The 13,662-nt window shown below is 45.0% G+C and overlaps 1 protein-coding gene across 1 annotated transcript in view; it reads left to right on the top strand.

Moving 5' to 3' along the window:
• Window positions 1-13,662, top strand: part of LOC132584154 (T cell receptor alpha chain MC.7.G5-like) — a 168,858-nt gene that overhangs the window by 86,779 nt on the left and 68,417 nt on the right. Inside the window, exon 3 of the mRNA XM_060255959.1 lies at window positions 473-519. Within this exon, the coding sequence (XP_060111942.1) occupies window positions 473-519 (47 nt within the window). The remainder of the gene's footprint in view (window positions 1-472; window positions 520-13,662) is intronic.

The following is a 13,662-nucleotide window of genomic DNA, read 5'->3' as shown; positions in this document are numbered from 1 at the left end:
ACAGAATAACCTGTTGCAGAGTCATTTTCTGGCTGCTCAGGAGGTCTGGTCAAAAAGTCATCTTTCAACTGCTAGTTCTAACCTTGCAGTAAGCAGTAATTAAGTTCCAGAGAATGAGACATTGGAATATTTCCAAGTGACCTAGAATCGCTTTCTCCAGTTCCTTTGAAGAGTCCCTCTGCAGTTATCCGGTGAAGAAGAAAAGCACTCTGCATACACTCAGAGGCACTGTAGTCTGTTCTTATATGTTCATACGTGCAGCCCTAACACAAATGAAACCCTGGCTCTCACTCTTTTCAGGAAAATGAATGAAAATACCTGAAAATGAACGTATGAGGTACATTGGAAGAGAGAGCAAACTGTTCGATATGTTAGAAGCTGAAGGATGTTTGGTGTTCTCTGGGTCGTGAATGGGTGGTCTTTAGAAGTGTTGGGTTTTTGTAAGGGGCTGCATTACTGTGAGCAGCAACAGCGTCAAAATCATCTTTGGGTCCGGCACAAGAATGGTCATATTCCCTAGTAAGTCTGTAAAACGTATTTCTCCTCATAGTGTTTTATTTATTCGAAACATTTATTAGCCACCTTTCCTCCTTACGGAGCTCAAAGCGGTTTACAAAATAAATAAAATACCTAAAGTTTGGGTGGTCAGGTCCCCTGTGGCCATTGGCAAGAGATGGGGGTTAAGACTCGGAGCCTGGGGAAGGCGGAGCTCAGTAGACTACGACACCATAGAGTGCACCCTCCAGAGCAGCCATTTTCTCCAGGGGAATTGAGCTCTGTAGTCTGGAGACAAGCTGTGATTCTGAGGGGATCCCCAGGTCCCACCTGGAGGCTGGCATCCCTAAAATATAAAACCAAAATCTGAAATCACAATTCAGGACTGCTAGTAAACTTAATCAAACATGGTCCTAAAGAAAACCATCTCCCACTGCCTTCTAAAGAACAAAAGTGAACAGATGGCCATATGATGGATATATGAAGCTGCCTTATACTGAATCAGACCCTTGGTCCATCAAAGTCAGTATTGTCTTCTCAGACTGTCAGCGGCTCTCCAGGGTCTCAAGCTGAGGTTTTCACACCTATTTGCCTGAACCCTTTTTTGGAGATGCCAGGGATTGAACCCGGGACCTTCTGCTTACCAAGCAGATGCTCTACTACTGAGCCACCATCCCTCCCCTGTGATCTCTCTGGGGAGGCTGTTCCATAACTGAGGGGCTGCCTCTGTACAGTCTTGCGTACCCCCTAGATGGGCCTCATGGGTCCAGTGGACAGTCAGGAGGGCCTTTCTTTGTGCTACTAATTACTGGGCAGGACCATATGGGCATAGTCACCTCAATCCCAAGCTATGTTTTCTGTGGTATGTGGGGAGCTGTACTTTGAGACTGCCTGTTACCATTCATGGATGAACACACTCCTAAGTTCTCAAAAAGCATTATAATGAAGCAGAAAGCGGATGGTTTTTGTCAGTTGATAGATCACTGTGTGATGTCTGGATGGGATAATAAAGTCACCTTTGGCACTGGAACAGTCTTGACAGTGACTCCTGGTACGTGTGATGGCATCTGTTCAAAATCTGAGGCACTTGAGAACTTGTGCAATTTATGCACAGGATGTCCTGAGGGACATTTCTAGCCGCTGCTTAGTTTCTCTTAGTATGATCCTTAGAAAGCTGAGGGCAACCAAATACCATAGCAGCCTTCAAGTCTCTGAAGGACCAAACTCATTGACAACTTCTAAAAAAAGGTATATTGAGAGAGAAGGACTGAAATTATAGTTGCTTGGAATGCAAGCCGGTAATGCCTTATGGTCCACCAGCCCTTTCCCCTCTCTTGAAATGTATGTATTATGTGCACTGCTCTCATTTCTGACCGATGGCACCCCTATGAATGAGAGTCCTCCAACATCCTATCATGACTCAGGTCTTGCAAACTGAAGGTCATGACTTCCTTGATCGGGTCAATCCATCTCATGTTGGGTCTTCCTGTTTCCCGACTGTCTTCAACTTTCCCTAGCATCATAGTCTTTCCCAGTGAGTCTTGGAAAACAGAGAGGACACCATCCTGGATTCTCTGTGGCTTGAAATTCTCAGTCTCCCACTCTCTCTGTTCTACTCTTCCTCCTCGTCTGAGGTTTTTTGTCAGAAATGAAGCACTGTGTGCACCTAGAACTGGCCGCGGGAAGACAATCTTTGGAAATGGGACAAGATTGCTTGTCACACTGAGTAAGTTCGAGGCTTTTCTTGTTTTGTTGCATCATGCTAGAGGTAGTTTGCTTATGTTTTAAGCATCCTGTAAAGTGATAATTCAAATGTGAAAAGTCAAAACTAGGAAGTCCAATTAAGATATGGATATTTCAGAACATATTTGTCAAGGATCTTACTTTTACGGTAGTGGCTTCACTTTTTCTGAAAATGAAGGAAGTCCACAGTTAGCTAGAAGATACTGTCTCCAGCAGTGCTACCTATTTAGTGTTTCTACTAAAATATCTGAGGTAATCACAAAAGGGACTTTTCCAGATGTTGATTTGTAGAAGATTTGTGTCAAGTAGCATGGGGAAAACCAACAAGATTTGGTCTGTCTGTACCTGATGAGAAGAGCTTTGACTCTCAAAAGCTTATACACTGAAAACTGTGTTGGTCTTTAAGGTCCTTCTGGACTTGAAACTTTCTCCACAAAAGCAACTTGAGAAACTCCCATTCTTTATTCAACATTCTCCTTGTGTATTTTTGTTAAGGAAGGATACACTGTGGGCCTGATGGCCACAGTAAGTTCATCTTTGGAAGTGGGACTAGTTTACTTGTCACACCAAGTAAGTGCCAGTCCTTCATTTATTCCCTTTCTCTTGTCATAACTATTTGGATTACCATCTCACATCTCATTTCCCCCAGTTAGGCTTTATTTATCCCTCTTGCCTTTTATTGATGAGAAACAATACAAGAATCTTGACTATAGCCAGGCCTCAGGTTTAGCAGGAGCTCACAGCTCCTGAACCTTTCTGAGGGTTCCCCCTCCTCCTCCCCACCTTGTCCATTGACTAGCAGGTCCAGCTGCATAACAATCCCTGGATGAGCTCCACCACCTATTTTCCTGCAAAATGACCCCTGATTATAGCTTTGTGGATTTTTCTGTAACCTTCTATGGCTCAATGGTAGAGTGGCATGCAGAAGGTCCCAGGTTCAGTCCCCAGTATTTCCATTGAAGAGGACCACAGAGTAGTTCGGGGTGGCCAACGGTAGCTCTCCAGATGTTTTTTGCCTACAACTCCTATCAACCCCAGCCATTGGCCATGCTGGCTGGGGCTGATGGGAGTGGTAGGCAAAAAACATCTGGAGAGCTACCGTTGGCCACCCCTAGGTAGTTGATGGGAAAGGCCTCAGCTTGAGACCTTGGAGAGCTGCTGCCAGTCTGAGCAGACAATACTGACCTTGATGGACCAAAGATCTGACCCAGTATAAGGCAGATTCAGACATTCAAGGTGTGCTCCTTTTAAATAATTACAGTGCTTGAACACCATGCCAGCCATACAAGCAGACAAAGATTGCAATTACACAGACTTAATAAGAACATAAGAACATAAGAGAAGCCATGTTGGATCAGGCCAACGGCCCATCCAGTCCAACACTCTGTATCACACAGTGGCCAATAATATACACATACACACTGTGGCTAATAGCCACTGATGGACCTCTGCTCCATATTTTTATCTAACCCCCTCTTGAAGCTGGCTATGCCTGTAGCTGCCACCACCTCCTGTGGCAGTGAATTCCACATGTTAATTACCCTTTGGGTGAAGAAATACTTCCTTTTATCCGTTTTAACCCGACTGCTCAGCAATTTCATCGAATGCCCACGAGTTCTTGTATTGTGAGAAAGGGAGAAAAGGACTTCTTTCTCTACTTTCTCCATTCCATGCATAATCTTGTCAACCTCTATCGTGTCACCCCGCAGTCGACGTTTCTCCAATCTAAAGAGCCCCAAGCGTTTTAACCTTTCTTCATAGGGAAAGTGTTCCTAACCTGTAATCATTCTAGAATAATGCACTTTCAGTGCACTTCCCAACTGGATTTTACTTCTGTGAACTGGCAAAATCCAGTTGGAAAGTGCCTTGAAAGTGGGTTGAAAGTGCATTATTTCGTGTGTGTGATCGTAGCCTGAAAGTGTTTTAATTGGGCAGCATCTTTTAAGGCTCCCTTGCTGTGACCAAAAGAAGGCTTGCATCTGGTCCCACCCTTGTTTTGCTTCCAGAATGGTCAGTTCCCTCTGTGAGGAGGAGAAGTGTTGGTTTTTATACCCCACTTTTCTCAGAGTAGCTTACTCACATTCCTTTCCTCTCCCTGCAGCAGGCACCTTGTGAGGTAGCGGGGGTTGAGAGAGTCCTGAGAAAACTATGTCCGGCCCAAGGTCACCCAGCTGGCTTCAGGTGGAGGACGAGTGGGGAATCAAACCAAGTTCTCCAGATTAGAGTCTGTCACTCTTAATCATGACACCAGGCTGGCTCTCTAGGTGTACCTCACAGTCATCTAAGACAAAACAGAGGAGTTGGGGTCCATTGTCTGTTAGCACCAGGTCTTCCTTGATGTGTTCTGTGTTCAGTTTCTTGAACTGAAGCTTCTGGACAAACATTCTGGGGTAGGGTTGCCTGGTCCAGTTCAAGAAACATCTGAGGACTTTGGAGGTGGAGCCGGGAGCAAGGTTGTGACAAGCATAACTGAACTCTAAAGGGAGTTCTGGCCATCACATCTAAAGGGACCACACACCTTTTAAATGCCTTCCCTCCATTGGAAATAATGAAGGATAGGGGTCATAGAATTGGACCCCTTGGTCCAATCCTTTTGAAATTTTGAGTGTTTTGTGTGTTCGGTGTTTTGAGGAGAAGCATTGGGTGCTATGCTGCAAATGTGGTGCCTCTACCTCAAAAAACAGACTCACCCAAAGCCCCAGATACCTGTGGATCACTTCCCCATTACATCCCATGGGAATCGGTCTTCATAGGGAATAATGGAGTGCCCAGCAGACATTCCCCCCACTCCTGCTTTCTGATGACCCTGAATCATGGGGAGGACCTCCAAATGAGGGAATCCCCTGCTCCTACCTGGGGATTGGAAACCCTAGGTTATAACCTTAGACTAGGACCAGCAGCTCAAGGTTAAATGCTCTGCTCTGCCTTGAAGCTCACAGGATAGATAAATCTCTCTGTCTCTCTTAGTGTAATTCAAGGTTTTCCTGAAGATAAAACAAGGGGAAGGAGAACCGTGTATGACATGCAATTCACTGCCACAGGAGGTGGTGGTGGCTACAAGCATAGCCAGCTTCAAGAAGGGATTGGATAAAAATATGGAGCAGAGGTCCATCAGTGGCTGTTAGCCACAGTGTGTATATATATGTGTGTGTATGTATGTATGTGTATATATATATATATATATATATATATATATATATATACACACACACATATATATTCGCCACTGTGTGACACAGAGTGTTGGACTGGATGGGCCATTGGCCTGATCCAACAGGGCTTCTCTTATGTTCTTATGTGACACAGAGTGTTGGACTGGATGGGCCATTGGCCTGATCCAACAGGGCTTCTCTTATGTTCTTATGTGACACCGAGTGTTGGACTGGATGGGCCATTGGCCTGATCCAACGTGGCTTCTCTTATGTTCTTATGTGACACCGAGTGTTGGACTGGATGGGCCATTGGCCTGATCCAACGTGGCTTCTCTTATGTTCTTATGTGACACAGAGTGTTGGACTGGATGGGCCATTGGCCTGATCCAACAGGGCTTCTCTGATGTTCTTATGTGACACCGAGTGTTGGACTGGATGGGCCATTGGCCTGATCCAACGTGGCTTCTCTTATGTTCTTATGTGACACAGAGTGTTGGACTGGATGGGCCATTGGCCTGATCCAACAGGGCTTCTCTTATGTTCTTATGTGACACCGAGTGTTGGACTGGATGGGCCATTGGCCTGATCCAACGTGGCTTCTCTTATGTTCTTATGTGACACAGAGTGTTGGACTGGATGGGCCATTGGCCTGATTCAACATGGCTTCTCTTATGTTCTTATGCAGAGGTCTTTGTAGGAAGGGTGGGATGAAATAGCAGGTTGGCTAGCTAGTTAATTCAACTGTCTGGCATCCTAGGGATGGTGTGCCTTGAGGAAGGAAATATCAGTTGATTGAGAAGGAGGCCCTTGAGTGATTAAGACTAATAGAATGAACAAAAAATGAAAATGATGGAAGGTCTTGTCACAAATATTCAGCTGTTTATAACTGCAAAACAAAGAGTAGAGCTGAAGCAAAAAAAATAAAATAAAAATGCACCGGTTCAAAGTTCCAAACCCGCAAGCTCTATAAAATAAGGACATTACAAAGCTCACATTCAAAGAATACATGGTATTGCTGGCAGACTTGAATCAGCTCTGCGAATGATGTGTGCAGATGAGTTTATGCAAAGGTCTGTTTCACTGTGAACAGCGGAACGGCTGATAAAGTCACAATTGGAAGTGGAACAAGACTCAGGGTCCATCCGAGTAAGTCATACCAAAAGTCTTTCTGGGCACATAATTCCTGCCCTTCTACTGCAGGAGGAATAAATATTTAAACTGGATCTGGGTCTACAATGATAGGCATCGAGGATCCCATTCCTCACCCCCCTCCCCATTCTGTACTGTTAGATTCTTCGTTGCTTGCCTAACATGGCATTTTACGCAACAAAAAGCATAAAGAGCACAAAGAATTAATGAAGAGAAATCCCTGACTCAGCAGACCTTACTATCTGGCCCCTAGCCCAAAACTGTGGGCTGGGTGGGGTTGAGGACAATTTATGTGGCCATCCTACTTTAATGAAAAAAACGGATGAGGCAATACTTCAAAATACTTTAACATGCATAAGGCTTAAAATTTATTCAAAGGCATGCAATGTAGGAGGGACAGGGACTATTTCACTAGGGCCAGTTTGCAATTTAAATTCTGAGCATGGCAGGGGACCAAGTGGAAGTGGAAAAAGTAGTCAAGTTGCAGCCCATCTATGGCAACCCCATATGGTTTTCCAGGCAAGAGCTGAGCAGAGGTGGCTTCCCATGACCTGTCTCTACACAGCAACCCTGGAATTCCTTGGCCACCTTCCATCCAAATACTAACCAGGGGCATCCCTGCTGAGCTTCCAAGATCTGATGACATCTGGCTAGCTTAGACCATCTAGGTCAGTCTAAGGCAGGGGTGGCCAATGGTAGCTCTCCAGATGTTTTTTCTCTACAACTCCCATCAGCCCCAGGCAGCATGACCAATGGCTGGGGCTGATGGGCGTTGTAGGCAGAAAACATCTGGAGAGCTACTGTTGGCCACCCCTGGTCTAGAGGAAGACTACAGAAGGAAAGAACTAAGTAGCAAAGGATAGAGTCTTTAGTGCATGTCGTGTATGACTGCAAGGTGTACAGTATTCACCGTGAAATCCTTCCTTTGCCTGCAATCTTGCCTACCACTCTTAATTGAAAAATGCAACAACTGAAGGATCTTTTGAACGATAGGAACCTTAGAGTGATGCTCAAATTAGCTAAATTTGGCCAGCTTGTCACCAGAACTAGAAAGCCATTCATAACTCTGAAGGGAAATAGCTAGGCATTTTCCTTCTCTTTCTCTTAGTTGGTAGTTTTTAAAATGTTTAATCCCATTATAAACTGTATGTATGCTTTATAATTGATGGTAGCAATTTTACCTTTGTTCTCTCAGCACACTTTATGTGGGTTACTGTAACCAACGATGGTTTTATTTGTATGGTTTTTGCTGGCTTTTGCTGTGAATAAACTTAAAACTTCTGAGTAGCAAAGGGAGTGGTCACAACAGGCAAATGCTGACCAAACCCATTTGTACTCCTTTGTCTCTTGATCTGGATAATCCAACAAGTATTTTGAAAGGGAACCTCTCTAAACTACTTCATCTGAACATTAGCAAAGGGAGCAGAGAGAGGAGTGGGTATGACCAGGTGCCCTTCTGAAGTTTTTGTAAAGCATTTTCACACTGGGCAACTTCAAGCACTTTTGGAAAGGTGACATTTGGCCAGGGGACCAGGTTAACCATCCAACCAGGTATGTCCAAAACAATCAGATTCCAATCCTTGTGTGCTGTAATACTTTAGGAGAATCTCAAAGGGTTGCCAACCCTAGCTTGGGACATTGCTGGAGATTTGGGGGCAATACCTAGGGAGGGATTTCTCCTAGACTCTACGGTACATCATAGACGCTACAGTGGTTTCCCCTCCCTCACTGTATCCTCAGAACAACCCTGTAAGGTAGGCTATGCTTAGAGAGAGAAGGACTGACCCTGTGAGCTTTGTTGGCAAGTGAAGAGTTGAACTGGGCTATCCCAGATCATAGAATGACAGTCTAACCAAGACATCACCCTATCTGTTGAGCCAAGAAAGAAAAAGAGAAAGAGAGGAGAGAGGGAAGGGAAGGGAAGTGTTGACTAACATTTAGCAATATCTCCTGACAGTATTCATAACTCAGTGAAACAGGTTTCCTTGGGAGGTGGTGGGCTCTCCTTCCTTGCAGGGGGTTGGGCTAGATGACCCTGGAGGTGCCTTCCAACTCTATGATTCTATGATAAGGAACTGTTGTTTTTAAAAAATCTCATTTGGAGAATACTGATATTTTGCTAGCAAAATGAGGGCATTTGCCAAAGTGTTTCATCTCCTCATGGCATCATGACAGTTATCATGCTAGTTTATGTCCAGGCCTGCTTCACTGTGTGAAACCTCTAACAAAGTTATACTGGGACATGGGGCAAAATTGAGCATTTATCCAAGTATGGCATACATGAAATGTTTTGTACAGTTAAGTATACCTTAGTTTCATTCCTAAACCAGCACTAAATAAGTGGTTCACAGTGCATGGTGGATCAGTGGTAGAGCATCTGCTTGGTAAGCAGAAGGTCCCAGGTTCAATCCCTGGCATCTCCAACTAAAAAGGGTCCAGGCGAACAGGTGTGAAAAACCTCGAGACCCTGGAGAGCCGCTGCCAGTCTGAGTAGACAATACTGACTTTGATGGACCGAGGGTCTGATTCAGTAGAAGGCAGCTTCATATGTTCATACATGTTCAGACTCCAAAAGGTCTTGCTGACTCCTTGCCCAACCTGAAAGAATCACCATGAACCATCTGTGAGGAAGAATGCGTAACTTTCCCCCAAGAGGCAGTTTTTGTAAAGGGTATTTTCACTGTGTCGTAAGCGGCTTTCAGAAAGTGGCTTTTGGAAGCGGAACACGATTGAAAGTTATACCAAGTAAGTCTGGGACCTCAGAAAGCTCTTGGCACAACTGGGTCTTTCCACTAGCTCTAACCACAAAAAAAAAAAATGTAATTCTAATATTTCATAACCTTCTGGATTTTAATGTATTTTTTTTCTGTGTGACGTTCTTAAGCCATACTATAGTTTCTTATAGAGATCACTCACTTTGAACTAGAAGCCTCATTCTTTAGGTGTTCGATCCCAGCAGAAACTGGGTTCAGGTAGGCAACTCAAGGTCGACTCAGCCTTCCATCCTTCCGAGGTCAGTAAAATGAGGACCCAGCTTGCTGGGGGGAAAGCGTAGAGGACTGGGGAAGGCAATGGCAAACCATCCCATAAAGAGTCTGCCAAGAAAATGTCCTGATGTGATCTCACCCCCATGGGTTGGTAATGACCCAATGCTTGCACAGGGGATTACCTTCACCTTTATCAGAGTATAGGGCAGGATATAAATCCCATATCATCATCATCATCATCATCATCATCATCTTCTTCTTCTTCTTCTTCTTCTTCTTCTTCTTCTTCTTCTTCTTCTTCTTCTTCTACTACTACTACTACTACTACTACTCCTACTTCTTCTTCTTCCACTAGAAGAATGTCCCATTTTTAGTAGAATGAAATCACTGAATCCAACCCATTGTGAGGATAGATGGGGAAGGTGGAGAGAGATGAGGGAATTCATTTCAAAGGCTGGGTGAGGACGGAGAGTCTCTCTTATGGATGAGTTCTTCTCTTCTGTTGGCTCAGAAGCAGATATTACTAGGGAGAGTTCAGAGATGAGATTTCAATGTAGCTCTGGTGAATTAATGCTTCCCTTGAAAACACTTGAGAAAAAAAATGCAGATGTGTTGAAAATTAGGAAAGGCCCCAACCCTTCCGTGCCCTCTGTAGATTATTGTCAAGGCATGAAACACTGTGGGCTTCTGGAGGCTACGATAAGGTGGTCTTTGGAAGTGGGACCAGGTTGCTTGTCTCACCAAGTAAGTTCCAGGTTTTTATATTCTGTGCATAAACTCTATCCTATTTATTTGCATGATTCAAAGCATCCTGCAGTTTGGTGCCAGTTTGGTGTAGTGGTGAAGTGTGCGGACTCTTATCTGGGAGAACCGGGTTTGATTCCCCACTCCTCCACTTGCACCTGCTGGCATGGCCTTGGGTCAGCCATAGCTCTCTTATCTGGGAGGTCCGGGTTTGATTCCCCATTCCTCCACTTGCACCTGCTGGAATGGCCTTGGGTCAGCCATAGCTCTGGCAGAGGTTGTCCTTGAAAGGGCAGCTGCTGTGAGAGCTCTCTCAGCCCCACCCACCTCGCAGGGTGTCTGTTGTGGGGGAGGAAGGGAAAGGAGATTGTGAGCCGCTCTGAGACTCTTCGGAGTGGAGGGCGGGATATAAATCCAATATCTTCATCTTCAGTCTCTCAGCATTTAAAAAAAGAGAAATATACAAAGCCATTATGACACTAGAGCCACTGGGTGGAGGAGAGCAAGATTCGAGTCCAAGGGCGCTTTCACACACGCTAAATAATGCACCTTCAACCCACTTCCAATGCACTTTGCGACTGGCTTTTGCTGTGTGGAATCCACTTGCAAATGGTCACTGAAGTGGATCAAAACTGCATTATTTTTAGCCTGTGCAAAAGCACCCCAGTAGCACCTTAAAGACCAACAATATTTTCCAGGGCTTAAGCTTTAGAGAGAGAAAGCTCCTTCATAGGGTAACCAGGTCCCCCAGGCCACCAGCAGGAGATGCAGGGATGGGGTAGGGTTGCTAGTTTCCTGTTGGGAAACACCTGGAGATCTAGCAGCAAAGCCCGAAGAGGGCAGGGACCTCAGTAAGGCTACAATGCTATAGAGCAGGGGTGGCCAAGGGTAGCTCTCCAGATGTTTTTTTGCCTACAACTCCCACCAGCCCCAGCCAGCATGGCCAATGGCTGGGGCTGATGGGAGTTGTAGGCAAAAAAAAAACATCTGGAGAGCTACCCTTGGCCACCCCTGCCCTAGGGCTTTTTGCCTGCTCCAATTTCCATGTTACTCTTGTTGGTTGCCAAATCCCCAATCAATTGAAACTATAGGCCCCATCGGGCGATTAGACCCATTTAGCCCAGGGGTGGCCAATGGAAGCTCTCCAGATGTTTTTTCCCTACAACTTTTATCAGCCCCTGCCAGCATGGCCAATGGCTGGGGCTGATGGGAGTTGTAGGCAAAAAAAAACCATCTGGAGAGCTACCTTTGGCCACCCCTGCTAGAGAGTTCACCCTCCAAAGCATCCATTTTTTTTAAGGGCAACTGATTGCTGTAACCTGGTAATGAGCTTCAGTTCTGGAGGATTCCCAGGTCACACCTGTATGCTGGCATCCCTACTTCATCAGATGCAAATGGGGTGGGGGGGGACCCCTTCCTCGTCAAAGCCTTTCCCAACAATCATTCTCTAAACCTGAGTCTGTTGTCAAACAAGTGCCATTCAGAACAATGATGGAGTTGCACACCCAAACAAAGAACGGCAGGGAGGGGGCTTATTTGTTTTATCATCTTATGTGGCAGTGTTATGGCTTGATGGATGATGATCACACCTTGCTTTGGGGTCTTTGCCATTTGGCCCCTGTTTTGCACTTACGGAGCTCAGAAAAGGTACAAGGATCTATACAAAACACAGAAGTGGCAGAAACCACTTCTCATTTGCAATACTGTGTACAATTCTGGTCGCTGCACCTCAAAAGGGATATTATAGCATTGGAAAAAGTCCAGAAAAGGGCAACTAGAATGATTAAAGGGTTGGAACACTTTCCCTATGAAGAAAGGTTGAAACACTTGGGGCTCTTTAGCTTGGAGAAACGTCGACTGCGGGGTGACATGATAGAGGTTGACAAGATTATGCATGGGATGGAGAAAGTAGAGAAAGAAGTCCTTTTCTCCCTTTCTCACAATACAAGAACTCATGGGCATTTGATGAAATTGCTGAGCAGTCGGGTTAGAACGGATAAAAGGAAGTACTTCTTCACCCAAAAGGTGATTAACATGTGGAATTCACTGCCACAGGAGGTGGTGGTGGCTACAAGCATAGCCGGCTTCAAGAGGGGGTTAGATAAAAATATGGAGCAGAGATCCATCAGTGGCTATTAGCCACAGTGTGTATATATATGTGTGTGTGTGTATTGGCCACTGTGTGACACAGAGTGTTGGACTGGATGGGCCATTGGCCTGATCCAACATGGCTTCTCTTCCGATGTCTTCCACTTTGTCGCTGCTTTATAGGAATACTTTTTTTTTTTTTTGGCCAGAGGAAAATCGTCGCAGTCGTAGCGATGTCTGTGTTTTTGCTAAAGGGGAAATCACTGTGTGGGTTTTGGTGGAGGCAACAAGCAGATGTTTGGAGCTGGGACACGATTACTCGTCCTGCCCAGTAAGTGATTTGCTTGAAAACAACCACACTCTCATTCTCTGCCGCTTTCCTTCTTAATCATATTGTTTTCTGCTGTTTTGTTCATCTGTCTCTCCCTCTCTCTGAGGGGCCTGGAGACTCTAAAGAGGTCAGAAGTTTTCCCCGACGGCCACCTGTGCAGCCTATCTGATTCATTTCTCGGAGAAAAGTAGACCAACCCCACACCTTCCTTCTGAACCTAGCCCCCCACTGAAATGGATGGCGAAGGGACGTCAACCTCCAGGTGGGGCCTGAGGAAACCGTTAGAATTACACCTCGTGTCCAGACTATAGAGATTCATTTCCCTGGAGAAATTAGATGGTTCGGAGATGGTTTCCCTGGAGAAAATAGATGGTTTTGAGGGTGGACTCTATGGAGCTACAAACCACTGAGGCTCCATCCTCAAATCTCCAGGAGTTTCCCAACCTGAATCTGACATAGGGTTGCCAATCCCCAGGTGGGAACAGGAGAGAACCGTGTTCTACTAAAGAATAAATTAGTTATGTGAAGTTGTTTCTGAACAATGCTAAAACCCTTTGCAGAATATACTTCTGAAAACTAGATGCAATAAGTGCAGGAGATCTCATTATCTTAAGTGCTTGGCACTACATAGTTTATAATGTACAACAAACACTCTTGCAGTTTATAATATACATTTATATAAAGGCAATTGCCAATTTACAATTTAAGGAAAGAGTCCACTCAAAACCAAGACTCCAAAAGCTGCAAAGTCTTGATAGATGCGAAAAAGCCTCTCCAAATCAGTATTGATGTTGCCGACGGAGTCAAGATTACTTTGCAAAAAATTAAGGCAATGTCTTTATACATGTAGCTGATGTGAAGTGCAGCTGATAACACGTCCCCTAGGTTTAGAAAGCCGTGTTTCGGTGTCAGCCTTCATCTGATCATTCACTTCATATTATCTGAAACCAATGGTCACAGCAGTATAAGTACA

This window comes from Heteronotia binoei, chromosome 15, assembly GCF_032191835.1.
Source record: "Heteronotia binoei isolate CCM8104 ecotype False Entrance Well chromosome 15, APGP_CSIRO_Hbin_v1, whole genome shotgun sequence".
NCBI lineage: Eukaryota > Metazoa > Chordata > Lepidosauria > Squamata > Gekkonidae > Heteronotia > Heteronotia binoei.
Note: the sequence above shows the minus strand (reverse complement) of the source record. Positions and strands in the feature narration are given on the sequence as shown.